Source organism: Hemibagrus wyckioides, linkage group LG01 (genome assembly GCF_019097595.1).
Source record: "Hemibagrus wyckioides isolate EC202008001 linkage group LG01, SWU_Hwy_1.0, whole genome shotgun sequence".
Taxonomy (NCBI): domain Eukaryota; kingdom Metazoa; phylum Chordata; class Actinopteri; order Siluriformes; family Bagridae; genus Hemibagrus; species Hemibagrus wyckioides.
The window spans coordinates 9,304,628-9,325,730 of NC_080710.1; the positions used below are offsets into that span (position 1 = coordinate 9,304,628).

Below are 21,103 nucleotides of genomic sequence, written 5' to 3' on the forward strand. Positions count from 1 at the left end.
TAGACAAATAAAGGATTTGGGCATTGTTAAATACTGGATACTTAAGCATCTTGGAGAAAAATGGTCTTCAGCAAGGAACAGGACCTCTCAGAACCACCTCACCTCATATGATGGTACTACTGACCTGCTTCTTGGGGTCAAGCCTCCTGCCCTTTGTACAACCTGGTACGCTGACCGAGAGACCACAGAGCAATATATTAATGGCTCCATAACCACTTGCATAATCAGACCCTCTTTCACCCCTGTGGGTGCCAGATTCTTTTTTGTTAATAAAAGGATCATTCCCTTTGCCCTTGTATTGATTACTGGATCCTGAACCTGAAAAACATCATGGTAACAAAAAAGAAGTATCCCCAGTCTCTCCACAGCTCTGCTTTTGGACCAATTCACTGGGCCGCCATTTTCTCAAGGTTAGACCTGTGAAATGCATATCATTTGATAACCACTCCGAAATGGAAAATGGTGTTTAACACTTTGAGTACCTGGCCTTAATGATGGACTCTTCTCACTCTTAAGTCCTTCAGTGCCTGCTTGAAAATCAACCCCTGATACATACAGCACATTCAAAGCACACAAGGAAATGCTGCATGCTCAGACGTGGTAAGTCTCACACTACCAACCTGCCTGTCTGCATGTCTCCAGCCTCCCAGTGTCTTAGATGGCTTTGGATTTTGTCTCTAGCTTGCCATTTTATAAGCTAGACAATAGAACAGCTGTACACTTTGTGGCTCTCCCCAAACTTTCCATAGCCCATTAAACCACTGACCTTGTAGTAAACCATGTCTTTTGCTCTCTTCTCTATACTCTCACTGTTAACATCTCCTCAAGATTTCATCCCCAGACCAATGGGCAAGCAGAATGTATGAATCAGGAGTTGGAAATAGAGCTGCAGTGTGTCATGAATAACAACTGCTCTATCTGAAGCTGCCAGCTACCTCGCCTACAACTCCCAGTCTAGCACTGTCACTAGCTCTGTCACCAGACTGTTTCATCCATATAGGTCCACTAATTTGGGTATTTTAGTATTTTTGTTAAATTCCTTCCTATTTTATCTATTACCTGTGTTTGTGGATACTGCTGGAAACTGTGAATTTCCCTTAAGGTAAAATGATAAACAAAATAAACAAGACAAAACTACTGGCAAAAACTGGTAAACCAGAAACAGGATAAAAACCAAAGATACTTCATAACTTCAAGCAATGCTTGGTAATGACAGGTATGAACAACGCTCAGCATATAGAAAACAAAATGGACAAGGCAACGTAAACAAAAACATGTTTTTTTTTTGTCATGTATCACCGAGATTGTGATTGTGATGCAGCGTGACTTGGGAAGGGGAGTATGTGGCAATTATTTTAATAATCCCAACTTAATAAGTGCATCACTTTTGAAAAGCTTTATATTTTAATGAATCTATTTTAATTGTGGCTCCAGTGAAGGACAGTGATCACCCACTGTCGTACTAATGAGCTCTTATATATGGTCATTCCTAAAATGGCCAACAGATTGATCTTTTCCTCCAAGATTTTATAAAATGGCAAATTACTACTATTTGATAACAATAAAGACCATATTGGATATACAGCATAATTACTTAAAAATGGACAAAATTCCAGAAAATACAGTAAACATATGTACAACTTATAGTGACTACAATAATGAAGAAATGCATTAACAGGGGAAAAGGGGAAAATGTATGCACTAAGACATTTGCCTAAAACTTGAGAGAATATCAAATATTCTACATTAAAGATGTGTCTGTCTTGTGAAAGATGATATTCTTTAAAAGCTTCAGAGACATATTTTGTCTTTAACATGTTGTTGTACTTTATCAGCATAATTACTTAAACATGGACAAGATACCAGAAAATACAGTAAACATATTGAGATGTGGTTTAGTCAGACATTTAAAAATCATTTAATGAAAGTCAACATGACAATATAAAATTAAATAGTTTACTTTGCTTTTGTCTTGATTTGTTTTAATCCTACAACAGTAAGTCTCCACCTGTAATCAAATGTAATTTATTTACACACATTTGTGTGCTTTTTAATCATCTTAATACTCTATGTGAAATATTTTATGAAATATAATTCCAGAATCTTCCTGGAATTTCTCTACTAGCGAAACAACTTGCTTCTTTTTGCTCTGGTGTGCATGTATCAGCAGAGCCTGCCTCTGAAAACAAACACTGCTCCTGCATTCCATCTCGTCATTGAGAATGTGATCTAGTTTATTCAGAGCCAAATTAAGGATAGTGTTGGTGAGCGGACATTCAGGCAGCAAAAGTTTCCCAGAAGAGCCTTGGTCTACTGGAAGGAGACATTCTAGAATATGGAACTTTGCTGGGGGCTGAGAATGTCTCAGTTTCTCTTTCCATTCATTTTCAAGTCTGAGGCTTGTCTCTAAGAAAGATGACTTGATTTTTTGTGTGCCTTTGTCACATGTCACAGTGAGAAATTTATCAAGAATTGTTTCTTGCTTTTGTATAGAACAGGGGACAATGTATGCACTAAGACGTTTCGCTAAAACTTGAGAGATTATCAAATATTCCACGTTGAAGATGTGTCTGCCTTGTGAAAGATGATATTCTTTAAAAGCTTCAGAGACACATTTTGTTTTTAACATGTTGTTGTACTTTATCTTTAGAATTTCTGTCACTGAACATGGATGACTTTTGATGTGCTCCACTTGTCTTCGATTAGGTCTTTGCTCTTCTAAGTCAGACAAAGTCTTGATGGCACTCAGTATTTCTGCCCCACTGATCTTCCCTGATATCCTGTTGGGTTTTCTGATACCTGTATGTGTTGCTGTTTTTAAAAGTAAGGCCACTTTTGGAAATTTACTTTCTGTCTGTTCTTGCACTTCAAGAACCAGAACAACTGGATTATGATCAGAAATTTCGTTGTCTTCCACTCTGATACCACACACTAGTCTCATTGTGTCACTGCGCATGAAAAACATGTCTAGTCTAGAGTGACTGTCATTTTGATGGCGTGTAAAACCCTCATCAGCAAAGCGCAAGTATGACCAGGTGTCTCTTAGATTCAGAGAAACAGTAAAGTCTTCTAAAATAGATCTAAATGCTGAATGGTTCGAGTCTGAAGGACTCCGATCAAAGCTGGGATGTAAAACTGTGTTGAAATCTCCTCCAACCACTAGCACACCCTCAGCTGCTTCCATCAAATACTCTTTCAGTCTACCCAAGACAGTTCTATCTGCCTTATGTTTGTACACACTGACAAGTGTGTAGAGTTCACCATACAGGTGACAGAACAGCACAATGTAACCTCCACTACAATCCTCATCATGGCATATGTAATTAAAAGGTACATTGTTGTTTATCAGTATTGCGACTCCTTTGCTGGAGGAGTTGTTTACAGTGAAATAGATTTTCCAATCTCTAACATCTGTCAACATTCGGTAATTTTTTGTCCCAACACGTGTCTCTTGTATGAAGACAACATCAGCCTGAAGATCATTGAGACAGCTCAACACATTTGAAAACTTTTGGGATGGGCTTCTTATACCCTGAGTGTTCCATGTGACAATATGGAGACGTTTTCCTTGTGATGCCATGATTAATGATTGAACTTCTGTAAATAAAATACACAATTAAAATCACAGTAATTTTATAACATTACTCTCTATAGTATATTATTTATTTTAATTTTAATAGCACCTATTTTAATTATTTCACACCAGATCGTAAATTTATAAAGGACTGTTTTAGATCTCTATTCATTATGTTCTCAATACAGTTTTCAACAAATATTCACTAAAAATTAAAAAATATATATAAGTAAATAAGCATATAAGTGAGGTATATATTAGTAAAGATACATGTAAACCTGACTAAATGATATTTTATTTATAGTGTTCTATACTATACTATACTAAAGAAATAACTATGTAAGAAGTGAAGATACTTTACACAAGTTAATCACATCTGTCAGCTGACAGTTGGGAAACTGTTCTCTTATTGAAAACTGTATGAAAATTATATAGAGTGAAAATTATTAAAAGTTGATTTTCATTGTTTTTACTGTATAGAATTCCAGGAAAGGAAAATGAGATTGCTGCTACTTTATGCTTGATTGCATAAGCACTAGTTTAATATACAAAACATACATTTGTTGACAATTTGCATAGATTTATGACTTTCCATACTGTAAAGAAAGAAACAACTTCAACAACTTCCTAATAATTTTATCACATCAGTGTGCAGTACAATGTGTAATGTCATGACAGTCTTACCTGAAAGACCAGTAAAGCAGCTTGAGAGACCACAATGGATCAAAAAATACAGAGAGACACCTGGGTTTACTTTTGATGCTCTTTGTTCACTTGATCTCAGTTATCTTGTCAGGACTGTTAAGTAAAAGTTTTCAATTTAAGTGATTTTTTAACAATTGTAATATTCTCCTTAACTCCTAAGTCACTTATATTAAATCAATTGAGAAAAGTCTACTGCAACCAACAAAAGCAAATGACACTGTATTGGTTTTATTTACAAATTAACAGATGGTGAATAATAAACATTAAAAATCAAATAATCTATTTACAAAACAACACAACATGGCATTCAGTTGATAATTAAAGTGAGGTCACAGTTATTATTGTATATATAATGATACAATATTCTTTAGTGAATGTCATAAATTGTAAGTATAAAAATAAAAATTCTACACCAATCAGGCATATCATTATGACCACCTGCCTTATATTGTGTTGGTTCCCCTTTTTGCTGCAAAACAGCCCTGACCCGACAAGGTATGGACTCCACTAGATCCCTGATGGTTCGCTGTGGTATCTGGAACCAATATGTTAGCAGCAGATCCTTTAACAACTAAGTTTTGAGGTGGGGCCTCCAATTATTTATCTTATGTGAACACACCCTTAGTGTACAATAGAATGTGTAATCTATTTTTCTTTTCACTATGAGTCTTACCTTAAAAAAACCAGGCAGACAATTTGAGTGTAAAATTTGGATCAAAGAATGCAGCAACACCCATGTTTGCTTTTGTAGCTGGTTGATTGCTTGATGTATTCATATAATTAATTCAGGTAGGGCCACTGTTAATAAACAAAACGTTCATTGTAAATAAATGACTTTCCTTTAGTTATAGTTAAGAATGAACAGACCATGTTTCGTTAACATTAATGTGTAATTAAACATTTCAAACTAAAATAAATCAAGTAAGTGTAAAACTGGGTGATAACGTGCTGCTTAATATTATACAATGTTAGAAGTATTTAGTGCCTACTTAAAAATGTAAGAAAAAAGGAAAAGCAGCTTGATGTAATTTTATCAGTCTAACACAATGGAGTTTAGAACTGATATCAGCAACAGCTTGAGTAACAAGTAGTGTGTTAGTAATATTCACGAGTTAGTGAGTTAGTATTTGGTGTGTCCCTATTTTTGCTATAATGACAGTATGCACTCAGACGGACTTAAACTCCTAAATTCTTCTATTTCTGCAAATGGAAAGGTTATTATATAGATTCTCTTGTTGGGAAATTGATCATTTTCATAACTACAAATACTTTTAAAAAATATAGGGAAAAAAGCAGTATATGAGTTCAAATAGCTCCAAAAATCAATTAGACTTGAACTTATCAAAATCTAAAGAAAAGATGGAATGAAGATGATAGGACATTTTATGAGGACAGGCTCCCTGTATCTCCAACTGTAGTAACAAATAAAAACAATTAGCAATTTTATTTGAATGTCTTTAAAAGTACATCAAATGTAATTACAAAACACTGACAAATACAAAATTTTAACACGACTGTAAAGTGTTAAGTGTAATTTACTGTGTAAAAACTGTAGACACACTCTTGCTATGCTGGAAACAAATTAAAACATCCTTGTTTCATGGTAAATGGAAACTGATGGAGTGACAAAACAGCCACAACTCAACAATATGTGTGTGAGAAAAGCTTCATATGAATTTCAGAGTTTCTTAGTATTTAGTATGTCCCTGTTTTTGCTATAATCACAATATGCACTTGAATGGACACAAATTTCTTCTATTTCAGTAAATAAAAGAGTTATTATACAATTTCCTTTGTTGGGAACTTGATCATTTTCATAATTACACCTTCATTAAAATGTAAGCTTTGCAATTTCTCTTGACCTAGATGGGGATATAATGTTATCTGCATCGCACTCTGAGGAGCTCAATGTAGGCAACAATGAGTGAAAAGCATTCGAATTGCCATCGCATTTTGTGGTGCTCTAAAAGCTCCTGGAGGTGATCACACATGCTGCTGCTAAGCTTAGCTTAATTTGGCATAATTAAACATTAGTGTTGTCCACTATGAGCTTGACAATCACTGACTAACTTCACACCGCCTTTCACCTCCATGTCACCTTACATCTCCAATTTTATTTATTTATTTATTTATTTACATACCTTCATATTGAGGTGTTGAGGTTGTGGAATAATTCTTATTCTGCCTGACTGTTCTCCTCAGCCACTACTGACTTTTCAGCCATGGTGGACTTTGATGAACAAGGGTATGCGGCGATGCCTAGGGTTGAAGAGATGGCTGCAGGCTATCTGTCTCCTTCACTGGCTACATGAAGAAAGTCTGCATTCCTACTGAGGCCCTGGCAGGCCACATCAGCCTTATAGGGAAGGCCTACCATCCTGCAGGTTAAGCCGTTGTGGTGCTGCACACAATATGGCAGTTTTGCAGTTGTACCAAGCTGACCTGCTAAAGGAGCTCATCTGCCAGAAGGGGCTCATCAATGAGATCTGAACTCTTCCAGACCACAGATTTAGCCCTCTGTGCCACTAAGCAGATGGCCCATGCCATCGGCCGTTTCAAGCCTGCATTTAGTTCCCACAGAGAGGCAATCTGACAGAGATAAAAGAAAAGGGACAAACCTTTCTTTTTGACTTCCCGGTGTCTTCTAAGAGCTTGTTCTTCATTTGCCGCAGTGAGGAGCTAGGGCTAGGCCAGTACCCACCAGTCCCAGCCTGGACTGCTGAGTCAGGAAAAGAAGGCTAGTGCTGCAGCCTGACCCACCCCATGTAAAATCTGGGTGACTGGCCAGTGTTTAGGGGCAGGTCCCCCAGGCGAGAGACAACCATCTCCACCATGTGGGCCAGGAAGGAATCCTAATTTCCATTGCCGCCTACCCTGCCACCTCCAGTGCTTTGGGGTTCAGCCACGACTACCCATCCTCCTGCTCCTTATGTGGGTTAGCTGCTGCCAGCTTGGGCTACACCCAATTTTAGACCTGTTTGCTTCGAATTGTATGCTGAAACATACAAGTCCGGGATGTTAACACTCAAGGTCACTGTGTTGCAGATCAGCTCTGAGGACTGATTTGCGATGACAATCCTGCCACATGCTTTGTACCCTTCTTATATATTCTCACCTTGGGTCCCACTCTTAAAGTGTGTCGTGGAGAGTGGCAGCCAGGCATTGAGATGCCATGCTTGCCCACAAGATCCCTATGTTTCTAGTGCTGAATCACTTTCTCCTGAAACTCAGGAGCTACCTTTGGAGGTCCCCTTATTCAGTCATTAGGGCAGTCTGTGTTTGCACCCCCTATTTAGGTTGGCGCACCAGATCTGGCCCTAGGTAGAGACAAGATTTCTCTCGCTGAGAGCTTATTGCACTCCTAAGGGGGACCAGTTCCTAGACTCTGTTCTCCCAAATGAGGTTGTGGAGATTATTTTCAACTTTCGCCTCTGGTGTAATCAGCATCATCAGGATCTAGTTCACTGCCCTATTAGTACAGTGCTAGAGTTCCTGCAGACATGCCTCTTTGAGGGCCTATCACCCTCTACATTGAGGTATATGTGGCAGCCATTGCTGCGAGTCATGTGCCTGTTGTCTGGTCTCTCACCTCCTGCATGGTGCTAGGTGGCTGAGGCTTTCTTCTACATGGTCCTGGAGGGGCTTCTCCAAGCCCCCTTTGAGCCAATGGTGTCAGCTTCTGATTAGTTCCTGACCCTGTAAACAGCTCTGCTATAAGTTGGTCTTCTGCTTTCTGCCCCATGAGTTGTGTTTCTGCCCCAGTTGATCTGCCCCACACTTCAAAGACTACCTCTGACTAGATATGAGAGTGTAGGTTTAGATAAAATATAAACCTCTAACAAGTATATTGTAAAGCCAAGGCTTTCCTCTGAGTTAATTATATACCTATTTCTTAATGAGGCTAAAACATCTCTTGACTTACAGTCAACGTAAGACTCATTGGAACATTGGCATAATTATTCTTCTTCACTAGAAGAGTTCAAAATGATCTTATAGAATCAGATATCTAGCAAACATGCATAATCCTACTGCCTCTACTTCTGTTGTTGGTTGTAAATGAGCAGAAGAAATAAGTTAATATAGCCTATTTTATTACCTAAAATTTCTTGTTTCTTTTTGTTTGTCCGTTTAGTTCTGTTTAGATTTTTATGGTCAGGTGTTTCTTACTTTAATAAACAGCAGAGATTTAGAATAGCAAGTGTTATCATCACCAAATAGATGTGGCTTAAACATTTCCTTGCAGAAACTCATCTTTCTCTTGTAGTGATGTAGTGACGGGGAGACAGGAAATATGGGTGGTGTTAGTCAAGTGGTTATTTTTAGCACTATTCTGCACACTCTGGGGTTAAAGTGATTCAATTTCCCTGAGTGGATCAATAAAGTATTCTGATTCTGACTGTTATTGTTTGAGGAGTGGTCAAGTTGTTTATTGTATACTCTTTAATTTACATCATGTAACAACAAAAGATTATAGTATGAATACATATAATTGCAGGTAGTATAAATATGTAAGGTAAATGTTAACTAAATATAAAGAGCCTTCACTGTAATTGAAATCCATTATAAAGTATTGTTTAACATTACAAATACATTTTCTAAAACTATATAAATATATTATCTCTGCATATATACATTAGAAAATAACCAAGACAAATTTTTGTTTTGAGGTAAAGACTTCTCTTTGACGTCTTAAGAGACTTTCAGGATTTGAACACTAAACACAACACAGTGTACACTTTGTATACAGCATACAATCATAGCCTAAATGAGAGAAGAAACTTTGAGATTTGTAATGAGTATGAGTAAATATGTAATGAGTCAATGTTACTTATTTTATATTACCATACTTATTTTAAGTCCTGAAATTTCCTTAAAAGTGTTCACGAAAACATCCACAAAATCTGAGTTTGTGATTGAGTTTGTATGTATGCGCAGAACCTGTCTGTGATAGCAAACAGTGACCTTACAGAAGTTATTTAAAGCTAAGGTTTCTAGTTCATTCAGAGCCAGACTGAAGATAAATTTGGTGAGTGGACACCCAGGCTTCAACAGTCTGAGTTCAGAAGAGTCTTCTTCTTCAGGGAGCAGGTAATCCAGAATGCTGAGCTCTGGTGTGAGGGCAGAAGAGATCTGGTCTGGCTTCTTCACCTCAAGTTGTAGCATTTTAAGTTTACTCTCAAGGAAAGACCACTTGATTGTTTGTGGGCCTCTCTCAAATGTCACAGTGAAAAATGGATCAAGATTTCTCACTATCTTTCTCTTAAAAAAGGGGAAATGGACTCACTGAGACGCTTTGCCAAAATCTGTGATAATATCAAATAATTAATATTTAAGGTGCAAATGCCTTCTACTGTTTTGTTCTTAATCATTGAATTGTATTCAGTCTTTAAGGTCTCAGACAGTTGACAGCGATCCTTTTTATAATTTTGCACAACTTCCATAAGTGAGTATTCTTCAAAGTCAGTCAAAGACTTAATGGCACTCAATATTTCTGCCCCACTAATCTTCCCTGGTCTTCTGTCAGGTGTGTATGTAAAAGGCCTAGACAAGTTTAAGGCAACCTTTGGGATGTTTGTTTCAGTTTTATGAACTGTGAGTTCTAGCACAAGAGGATAATGATCAGAAATATTATGTTGTTTAGCCTCCTTGCACGCTACATTAATATTAGCCACCCGTTCCATTTTGTGCTCTGGCAGGAAAAACATGTCTATCCTGGATCCACTGTCTTTCTGACATCGTGTAAAGCCATCTACAGCAGGGTGTTTGTATGACCAGGTGTCTCTGAGATTGAGAGAAACAGTAAAATCTTCTAAGAAAGCTCTCAGTGGTGAATGGCTTGCTTGAGACTTGGATTTCCGATCAAAATTGGGATGTAGAACTGTGTTGAAATCTCCTCCAACCACTAGCACACCCTCAGCTGTTTCCATCAAATACTCTTTCAGTCTGCACAAGACATTTCTGTCTTTCTCATGATTGTACACATTAACCAGTGTGTATAGTTCATCATTCAGTTTACAGAATAGCACAATGTAACCTCCACTATAATCCTCATCATGGTATATGTACTCAAATGATCATTTTTTATTTTTTTTTATCAGTATTGCGACTCCTTTGTTTTTCGAGCTGTACACAGTGAAGTAGGTTCTCCAGCCTTGAACATCTTCCAAGATTTGATAACAGTCCCTTCCAATATGTGTCTCTTGTATAAAGGCAACATCAGCATGAAGATTACTAAGGCTGTTCAACAAGTTAGAGAACTTCTGTGGTGAATTATGAGTTTTTTTAATACCATTCGTGTTCCAGGAGACAAAATGGAGGCTTGATCCTGCTTGTGATGATTGAACTCCTGTAAATAAAAACACAACTATTTTAAAACTGTAAATAAAATCGACACACATTTATTTAAAACACAATCTTGTATTATTTCTGTTGTTTTATGTATTGTATGTTTATAACCAACAAACTTTTAATCGTAGATATGAATCCCAAAGTATATGCAAATGCTATATTTTACTGATTACTGGTTACAGTGACATTATTATTTATTGAAATTCTGTAAATAAAATACACATTAACACAATTACAATATTAAAAACGTCATATATACTTTAGATCTATATTTGTAGGTGTTATTAGTGTCAAAGTGTCTGTTCTCTTTAATGACATTTGTCATTTTTCCTTTGACTTAACCCTTGTGTGATATTCAGGTCAAACTGACCCTTTTATATTTTTACTAAAAGTCTTCTGTATTTGTTGCAAATCATCTGCATTTGCATTCAAAATGCATTTTTTGCATAAAAAAATTTGCATTCAAAATGCATTTTTAAGAACTGCATTTCATAGCCAGTGACTGCAATAATCTTTTATTTCTCATGCTTGTTACACAAATAAAAATTCACAGAAATGTCACATTCATTGTTAAATGTAAGCTAGTGCACATTAAGCACAAATGTTTTATTATATAATGTCCCTAGTCAGATTGACTTTATCAAAACATTATCAAATGGTCCAAATAGTAAACATAACACAAGGGTTAAATAAGTAAAGGTATTACCTTCATTGTTTTTGGAAGATGAAGGCACTGAAAGACTATAAATATTTTCCAATGAACTCTTTGGTTTGCACACATTGGATTCTTCTTCTTTTACTTCTTTTTCTTTTTTATCTTCTTCTTTGTGTTCTGCTCCTTTTTCAGCTTCTAGAGAAGAAAAAAAGGCATGATCAAGTGGTTTAAATATGAGAAAATTGGACAAGCAATATCAAGAATGGAAAGGATTTTTTTTTACCTTTTGTTTCTTCCACTTTCCTTTTCTCTACATCCTTATCATCTTCAACTACTTCACCATCAACTACTGGAGTGAGCTCTTTCACCTCAGTCACTTTTTCAGTGTCCATGGCTTCTCACGTTCTGTGCTGATCTTGTTTCGCTTTCTTGACCAAACAACAAAGGCAGAAAAAAGAGACTTAGACAAAAGGGACTTATGTAACTTTCAAACTGTCCTCACATGTTCAAACAAATCCATGTACCTGTAGCTAGCAAAATAATAAGGAAATACATATTTAAGAAGTTAAAAAATAAAGCTTCAATAAAGTCCACAGGAATTATAGTATGTAGTGGAAATATTGTGGAGAAGTTAATCATAACATAGGTAACTGCTTGGTAAATAATCTTTTATACAGTATTTCAGTTTTCATGGAATTGTTTTTATGGAAAAAAATTTTTGCTCAAGTATTGTCTTTTAAAAAAAACAGAGCAGACAAACACATTAGTGGACAATCTTGTATTTATGACTTTCATTTGAAAAAGGAGGAAAGAAAGACTAATACTGTTCATGATAAATCAGGTTCATGATAATCAGGATCAGGATAATTATTCAATAATTTATGAAAAAAAAATTATTTAATAAATAAAGATAATAATATTAATAATTATTATAAATTCAATTCTTGTAAAAACCCAAAATGTATTGTTTTTACATTTATATTGGGTTAAATTTACTATTGTTTTGCAAGTGTTCACAAAACTATGGAAAAGTAAAGAAGTAATGTTTACATGAACCAAATGCGTATTAAATTTGGGGCTTGGCTTTTGAGCTGAATTTGCAAAAAAGATTTAAGCATTATGGGTCGGTTGTTTTCTATATTTGTGTCAGCATTTAGGTTAAGGCTATTGAATAATAAAATGTTTTGAAAGATCAAGTGTATATATATTTATCCATCCATCCATCCATCCATCCATCCATCCATCCATCTATCTATCTATCTATCTATCTATCTATCTATGGGATTATGAGCCCCTTCCTGAGCCAACCATGAACTGGTTCGGACACAATTACTCATCTCATGTGAACACACCCTTAAAAACCAGGCAGACAATATAAGAGCCAAATTTGGATCAAAGAATGCAGCAACACCAGTGTTTGCGTTTGATGACGCAAACGTGACGTGATCTTAATTCAGGTAGGGCCATTGTTAATAAAAACTTTCATTGTAAGTAAATGACTTTGCTGTGGGTATAAAGAATGAACAGACCATGATTCATTAACATTAAAGCATAATTAAAAATTTCAAATTAAAATTAAATCAAGTAAGTGTAAAACTGGGTGATAACGTGCTGATAATTATTATACAAAAGTAATATTTATATTTATATACTTGTAATATTTATAAATATTATTAAAGTAATTAATGTCCTTAAAATGTAAGAAAAAAGGAAAAGCAGCTTGTCGGTTTAAAGCAAAGGAGTTTAGAACTGATATCAGCAACAACTTAAAAAGAGAAAAGTAGAATGTTAGAAATATTCACAAGTTAGTGAGATTCCGCTAGATTCTCCTATTTCAGCAAATGGAAAGGTTATTATATAGATTATCTTTTGGGGATCTATTTTAAGTAGACATAATTTTCACAATTACACCCACTTAAAATATAGGAAAAAAGAAGCATAGGAGTTCAAATTGCTCCAAAAATCTATTAGACTGAACTTACCAAAATCTAAAGAAATGATAGGAGATAAAATGAAGATGATAGGAATCTAACACCAGTTTATGAGGACAGGCTCCCTGTAGCTCCAACTGTAGTAACAAAAAAAAAATGATCAACAATTGTAATGAAATGTCTAGGTAATTACAGTACACTGAAAAATACAATATTTTAACACCATTATAAAATGTTACAGTGTAAATTACTGTGTAAAAACTGCAGACAAACTGTTTTTATGATGTTAACAAATTAAAACATCCTTGTTTTATGGTGAAAAGTGACACTTTAAGTGATCATAAAATAATTAGAAATTGATGGAGTGAAGAAGCAACCACAACTCAACAATGTGTGTATGTGTGTTTTAATTGTTTAATTTATAATATGAACATTCTTCTAAATATGATTAGTGTTATACAGATTCCCCTGTTATGAACTTACCTTGTAGACTCAGCTGATAGAAGAACAAAAAAAAACAAATGACTCATACTATTTACAGGAAATAGAAAAGCATGTCGCTGTTGTAACTATTGAATAACTGCTGGGTACACAAGTCACACCTAAACGAAGGTGATACCATTATTATACAAAGACACAATTGTTTAATGCCTACTTAAAAATGCAAGAAAAAAGAAATTGCAGCTGAACATAATGTTTAACATAAGGGATTTTATTACAGCTTGAGAGAAAATAAGGTTAGAAATATTCATATTAATTTCAGAGTTTCTTAGTATTTGGTATGTCCCTGTTTTTGTTATAACGACAATATGCACTCAAAATTCTTCTATTTAAGTAAATAAAAAGTTTATTTTACAGCTTCCCTTGTTTGGAATTTGATCTTTTTTTTTATAATTACAAATACATTAAAAAATGTACATAGATAAGCCACAGTATAGGAGTTCAAATAGCTCAAACAATCTATTAGACTGAACATAACAAAGCCTAAAGAAATGATAGGAGATGAAATGAAGATGATAGGAACCTAACACCAGTTAAAAAGGACAGGCTTCCTGTAGCTCCAACTGTAGTAACAAAAAATCTTAATCAGCACTTTTAACTGAAGTCTAATTAATTAAAAAACATTACAAGATACAGTATTTTAACACCATTGTAAAATGTTAGTGTAATTTACTGTGTATATACTGTAAAACCTGTGTATATGATATAAACAAAGTAAAACATCCTTAGATTTATGGTGGAATGTGACAGTTTTGGTGTTGCATAAAATAATAACTAATGGCTTAGAAATTTATAAAGTGAAGAAACTGCCACGACATCTGAAGTCTATATATAAAGTACTATATAGTGTATACAGATGAATGCCCAGTGTATAAAACCAGGCACAAAACTTAACTGCCAAATTATACCAAAGAATGAAGCAACACCAGTTTTTGCTTTGTTGTCTGGGTGTAGCAGTCACTTCACACTACACCAAGACCAAATGTTACCTTTGGCTCATTCTGGCACTACTATACTTAGTAAAAAGGAAAAAATCATTTCTAAATAGAAAATCTCACCTCATTCAATGTTTTTTCATTGGTTCAATCACTATATAAAATTTGATAGGGCTATATTTGTACCCTTAAAGGTTTGGAAGTGATTATTGATTTTGGTCTCATGGGCCTCTGCACATGTGTGTCCAATTCTTCACATTCTTTTGGCCTAAAATCTTTAGTAAAATCTTTAGTCTTTAGTAAAATGTCACTGTGCTGCACCCAATGACTATATATGTGTGGGCAACATAGCAGCTTTCACTCCTCTTGTGTGGGTTTTAGAGCGCTTGGTGTTTATTAAGGTCATCCTGATGGGCATGTATGCAGTTATTTCTGTTAAAGAATATTGTGTCTAGAGTTAGTGGAATGTCTTTAGGAGAACTTCTGTTCTGGTATCAGAATAACTCCTTAGAGACGTAGTTTTTAGTTCTTAGTTTGTAGTTTGTTTTCTTAGCATTGCACTAGTAACTTCTGGTCAGTTATCACATTGCCCTGTGTACTGACTATTTGTAAGATATACAGTGTGCAATTTACAACCTGTCTTTGTGTTACTGTCTCCAGAAGAGCTTTGTACTTTTGAAAGAAGGCAATCTAAAATGTTGAACTCAGGTAAGGGGCAGCTAGAGGGAATCTATTTTGCTTCAAGTAATTAAGTATTATCTCAATGAAAGACCACTACATTTCCTGTGGTCTGTGTCACACTGAGAAAGATATCAAGATGTATCCATTGGGAGAAGGGGTCATATCAAATGTCTCTTGACAGATAAGAATATTGAAAATTTCACTTATACATTAAAATGCTTTTATAGTTGGTTTTTAAGGTCTTGTCAATAGACAGAAATTTTACAGTACTCCACAATCTTCATATCAAGTCTTCTGAATCTACCAAATACTTAATGGCACTCATTAAAGAATGCTACAGAACACAGATATAAGAGAAGGTAAGAAGGTAATGATCAAAAAATTTACAGGATAAATCCACCCTCATCAGTAAAGTGAAGGTATTAAAGTGATTTATTAATCCCAGAGTTTTTGAAATTTACTTAAAGTGATATACAGTATTTATACATAAAATATTTATATGCTTCTGTAAAGCTATTTTGTGCTAATATCTATTGTTAATTGAATTGAACTGAATTCAAAAATGCAGTATAATCTTTTGCAATAATTCTTAATTATGAATGCCTTGCAGGTAAAAGTCTCTTATTAAAGCTGGGATGGAAGTAAAACAGAGAATTCCACTTTCAGAACAATTTACAAATAATTTACTCACCCCCTTGTCATCCAAGATGTTCGTGTCTTTGTTTCATTAGTTGTAAAGAAATTATGTTATTTAGGAAAGCATTTCAGGAGATATTTTACAAAATAACTCAAGAAATGAATCTTTTAGTTTTATTTTTCAGTATCATAAAAGAACTGGATGTGGAAGTCATTTTAAACATAAAACATCCAGTCAGAAATAGCATGATTGCTCAAAAAATTCCTTTTGAGTTATTTTGTAAAATATCTCCCAGCGTCGCTACTACAGACCCAGTGTTTACTAGTGTGGAGAAGAAGAAGTTGTTGCGTGTGGAATAACACAGTTATATGTCTTTGTCTCAGTTTTTTGTTTAAAATGGTCTGTTCATGTGTGTACCCTGGATGTGTGTTTTAAACCTAAAAGATCTGCTTGGAAATAACGGGACTGCTCACAAATTTCCTTTAAAATATGCTGTGGTTGCAACTACAGACCCAGTGTTTACTAGTGTGGAGAAGGAAGGCCGCTCAGAAGTTGTTGCGTGTGGATTAACACAAACTTGTATGTCTTTGTGTCCATTTTTTTGTTTAAAATACTTCGTTGGTGTGTGTACTGTGGATGTGGAAATCGTTTTAAACTTATTGTGCACGAGCGTGCAGCAGCCTGTTTCAGTTGCTCTCTTTTAATTTACCTTAATTTGCCTATTATTTTTTCATCCTTTTTTTTTAAACTTTTTGGTAACTAGTAATAAACTCTTTGTAACGTCGCCGGTGCCTTCTCAGGCAAACCCGCGGCCACCAGCACGCTCCCTTATAGCCGCCGGCTCACGTGCCAGCAATTAGCGCAACTCGCGGCACCTGCATGCGTTGCTACTTAAACCACAGAATTCCTTCACTCCTCGTGCGGACATAGTCTGTGCTAGAGTTAGGGTGGGATGCTGTATCGAAGCGCATAGCGCGGCGAGAGGTAATATCTAGAGGTCTAGGATTACTAAAAGCATCCCTTATTCTCTTCTCGGTATTTGTATCAGAGCGCTAGGCGCTCTGAGAGGTAATATTTCAAAAAGCAATTTAACAAAGTTTTCACTAAGGTCAGAATACGATAATTCGTATCGGAGCGCTCAGCGCCCTGAGAGGTAATCTCGAAAATGGGCGGCGCACGAGAGGCTCAGCAGCGTAGCGGTGCAGCTTCCTGATCCTCTCTTGTGCATTTCCACAACTGACTCTTCCGGGCTCGCTTGGCGAAGCACTAGCGCATTGGGCCCATGTCTAGAGCTTGCAACCTCCTCGGTTTGAACCCTGCTCTGGCCGTGCCTACCAAGCACTCTACTCCACTTTTCATCTGCACTCTATTAAAACCCTCATTATCCCATTATATTATTTTCCCATCCTTCATAACTGATACACCCAACAATTCTTCCATACATTGCTTCAGTCGCACACTCTCCCTATCTGCCTCGGGCACCAGTCTGCTCTCCCCTCAGCATCCTCGTAGAGAATGGGGCCGACCCGGTACTTTCCCCCTCCTAGCGTACCGAAGTTCCCCCCATAACAGTATGTCCGCACCAGACCGTCAGCTGGCTAGTCTGGAGCGGATAGGGCAGGTTGTGGCTGGGCCGGCCACAGCTCTGGGCAAACATGAGCAGGCCCTGTCTTCATTATTCACTGAAGTGCAGCAGATCTCAAAACAAATAGGGCAGATCCAGGCCTTGCTGCAGCCCCAAGGGGCTTCTGTGGCAGACAACCCTCCGGCGGAAGCACAGCAGGCCAGCCATCTGAACCCTGCCACTCTCTTGGTTTCTGAGACTCGATTACCTCCCCCACAGCCCTATGCGGGGCAATCTGGTGCCTGCAATTTGTTCATTATGCAATGCTCACTGGCCTTTGAGATGCAGCCCTCCCAATTCCCTTCTGAGAAAGCCAAAATCGCGTATATGATCTCTCTTCTCACAGGCAAGGCACTGGCCTGGGCTACGGCCATTTGGCAGAACCGCCTAGCAGACCTCCCCAAGGCCGACTCATTTATAGTGGCCTTAAGGAGCACTTTTGACTACCCATCTGGGGTGAGGGGCCTAACCTCATCCCTCCTCCGCATGCGCCAGGGTGTCCGCTCACTGGCTAGTTACACTGTTGATTTTCGAACCGTGGCAGCCGGCTCGGGCTGGAACGATCAAGCCCTCCAGGAGGCCTATGTTCAGGGCCTTTCTGAGGAGTTAAAGGACGAGTTGGCAGCTCGTGATCCTCCTCATGACCTGGAGGCCCTGTATCATCTTGCTATCCGCCTCACAAGTCCGGCCTTTTCTTAGAGGCCATCCTCCTCCTGGGGGAGGATAGACAGGTAAACCTCCAGGCTTTTGTTGACTCGGGAGCAGCAGGTAATCTCGTTGATGAGGGCTTAGGCCGCAGAGTGGGGGTTCGGCTGGAACCGCTAGCACAACCGCTACCGGTTCATGGCCCCGATGGGCGTCCCTTGGCCGCAGGTCCCATAACCACACAGACAGCTCCACTTCTCCTACGCATTGGGCGCCACACGGAGCGTCTGTCATTGTATGTGACTAAGGCTCCTGAGCTACATCTAATCCTGGGGTTCCCCTGGTTGCAGCAGCATAATCCTCGCATAGACTGGGTCACACAGTCAGTCTCTGTTTGGGGATCCCAGTGCCCCCAGAACTGCCTCAAAGAATTATACACCTCTACACCTCCCCTACCGGGGCCGGTGGATCTAGCGGCAGGCCCAGAGGATTACTGGGATCTCCAAGAGGTCTTTTCTAAACAAAGGGCCCAGGCACTGCCTCCTCATTGACCCTTTGACTGTGTCATCAACTTGCTTCCAGGTGCAGTTCCCCCCAGGGGCAGATTATTCTCCCTCTCCCCACTAGAGCATAAGGCCATGGACCAACATATCCGAGAGGCCTTATCCCTGGGGCACATCTGCCCCTCCACGTCACCAGCGGGAGCGGGCTTCTTCTTTGTTAAAAAGAGGGATGGGAGCCTGCATCCCTGCATTTTTTATCACGGCTTGAATGCGCTAACCGTAAAGGACTGCCACCCTCTTCCCCTGATGAACTCAGCTTTTGACCATCTGCGACAGGCCAGGTTTTTTTTCCAAACTTGACCTCCGCAGTGCGTACAACCTGATTCATATCAGGGTAGGGGATGAGTGGAAGACTGCCTTCATCATGCCTTCAGGGCATTATAAATACCTGGTGATGCCCTTTGGCCTAATGAACACCCCGGCAGTCTTCCAACGGCTCATTAATGAGGTCCTCAGGGAGACTTTGAACCACTATGCGTTTGTGTACCTGGACGACATTCTAATCTTTAGCAATTCGTTAAAGGAACACATCATACACGTCCGTCAGGTCCTGCAGCTTCTCCTCCAGAAAGGCCTCTATGTGAAGCTTGAAAAATCGCAGTTTCACGTGAGCACCATCTCTTTCTTGGGCTTCATCGTCTCTCGGGATGGTCTCAGCATGGACCCAACTAAGATCAGGGCTGTCAAAGAGTGGCCTCAGCCTTCCTCAGTCCGTGTAGTACAACGCTTCTTGGGCTTCGCCAATTTCTTTCAGCGCTTTGTGTGCAATTTTAGCTCCTTAGCCAGCCCGCTGTCTGCCCTGACCAGGAAGTCCCAGGGCAGGTTCACATGGTCCGTCCAGGCACAAGAGGCCGTCGAGGCCTTGAAAGAGAGATTGATCTCAGCCCCAGTGCTGCGCATGCCGGACCCAGAGGTCCAATTCATAGTGGAAGTTGACGCTTCAGACATAGAAGTAGGGGCTGTCCTCTCCCAAAGGTCCAGTCCTAAGAAGGAATTGCACCCCGGTGCATATTTCTCTCACAGACTGACGGAACTGGAGAGGAACTATGATGTAGGGGATCGCAAGCTCTTAGCTGTCAAGCTGGCTTTGGAGGAGTGGAGGCATTGGCTGGAGGGGGCCAAGCACCCGTTCCTCATTCAGACAGACCACAAGAACCTGACCTACATCCAGCAGGCCAAGCGCCTGAACCCACGGCAGGCCAGGTGCTCCCTATTCTTTACCCGGTTTGATTTCACCCTCTCATTCAAACCCAGCTCGAAGAATGCCAAACCAGACACTCTCTCCTGCCAGTGGAATGCCCCAGCAGAGAACCCAAAACCCCAACCCATAATTCCACCGTCTCGGATTGTGGCACCTCTACGTTGGGGTTTGGAGGAGGTGGTTCGCCAGGCACTCCGACAGGAGCCTGATCCGGGGGGTGGCCCACCCGATAGACTCTACGCCACGACCCCAGTCCGACCACAGGTTCTTGCCTGGGTCCACGCCTCACCTTTTGCTGGGCACCCAGGCATTGTGAGAACCTTAGAGTTTTTGTGCCGCAGATTCTGGTGGCTCTCCATGGATCGAGACATTCAGGCCTTTGTGGCTGCCTGCCAGACATGTGCTTGAAGCAAGGAACCCCGGACTCGTCCACAGGGCCTGCTTCGCCCCCTACCCATTCCAGCTCGCCCCTGGTCACACCTCTCCTTAGACTTCATCACTGGTCTGCCACGATCCCAGGGAATGAGTGTAATACTAGTGGTGGTGGATCGGTTCCCTAAGGCAGGCAAATTTATCCCTCTGCCTAAACTTCCTTCAGCTAAGGAGACGGCGGAACTCCTCCTTCGGCATGTCGTTCGAACACACGGCTTCCCTTTACACTTGGTATCGGATTGGGGTCCCCAGTTTGCTAGCCATTTTTGGAAGGCCTTTTGCCACCTCATTGGTGATTCCGCCAGTCTCTCATCAGGTCTCCACCCTGAGTCCAACGGTCAGACTGAGAGAGTTAACCAGGACTTGGTTCACTCTCTCCAGTGTCTGGCTACCTCCAATCCGGCAACATGGGTCAGACACCTGATCTGGGTCGAGTATGCCCACAACACCCTTTGGCACTCTGCTCTGGGCATGTCGCCTTTCGAGTGCCAATTAGCGCAACTCGCGGCACCTGCATGCATTGCTACTTAAACCACAGAATTCCTTCACTTCGCGTGCGGACATAGTCTGCACTAGAGTTAGGGTGGTATGCTGTATCGAAGCGCATAGTGCGGCGAGAGGTAATATCTAGAGGTCTAGGATTACTAAAAGCATCCCTTATTCTCTTCTCG

The 21,103-nt window shown here is 39.0% G+C and overlaps 2 protein-coding genes across 3 annotated transcripts in view; both read right to left on the reverse strand.

The window, feature by feature from the left end:
• The window catches only part of LOC131350745 (uncharacterized), a 63,085-nt gene extending 49,274 nt beyond the window's left edge, over window positions 1-13,811 (reverse strand). Inside the window, exons 1-5 of one of the 2 annotated variants that reach the window (XR_009204303.1) lie at window positions 13,697-13,811; window positions 13,265-13,350; window positions 11,566-11,710; window positions 11,334-11,477; window positions 8,294-10,625 (exon numbers count right to left, since the gene is read on the reverse strand). The gene's annotated coding sequence lies outside the window, so the exon portion shown is untranslated. Of the gene's footprint in view, window positions 1-8,293; window positions 10,626-11,333; window positions 11,478-11,565; window positions 11,711-13,264; window positions 13,351-13,696 lie in introns of those variants that run through there. The other variant, XM_058385591.1, reaches the window with a different exon arrangement.
• Window positions 1,105-4,703, reverse strand: LOC131350772 (uncharacterized). Its single transcript, XM_058385640.1, has 2 exons — window positions 4,259-4,703; window positions 1,105-3,597 (listed from the first exon to the last, which is right to left on the reverse strand). Exon 2 carries the CDS (start codon window positions 3,578-3,580, stop codon window positions 2,060-2,062), a length of 1,521 nt encoding a protein of 506 aa, XP_058241623.1. The 5' UTR covers window positions 3,581-3,597; window positions 4,259-4,703; the 3' UTR covers window positions 1,105-2,059.
• Window positions 13,812-21,103: the final 7,292 nt, after the last annotated feature.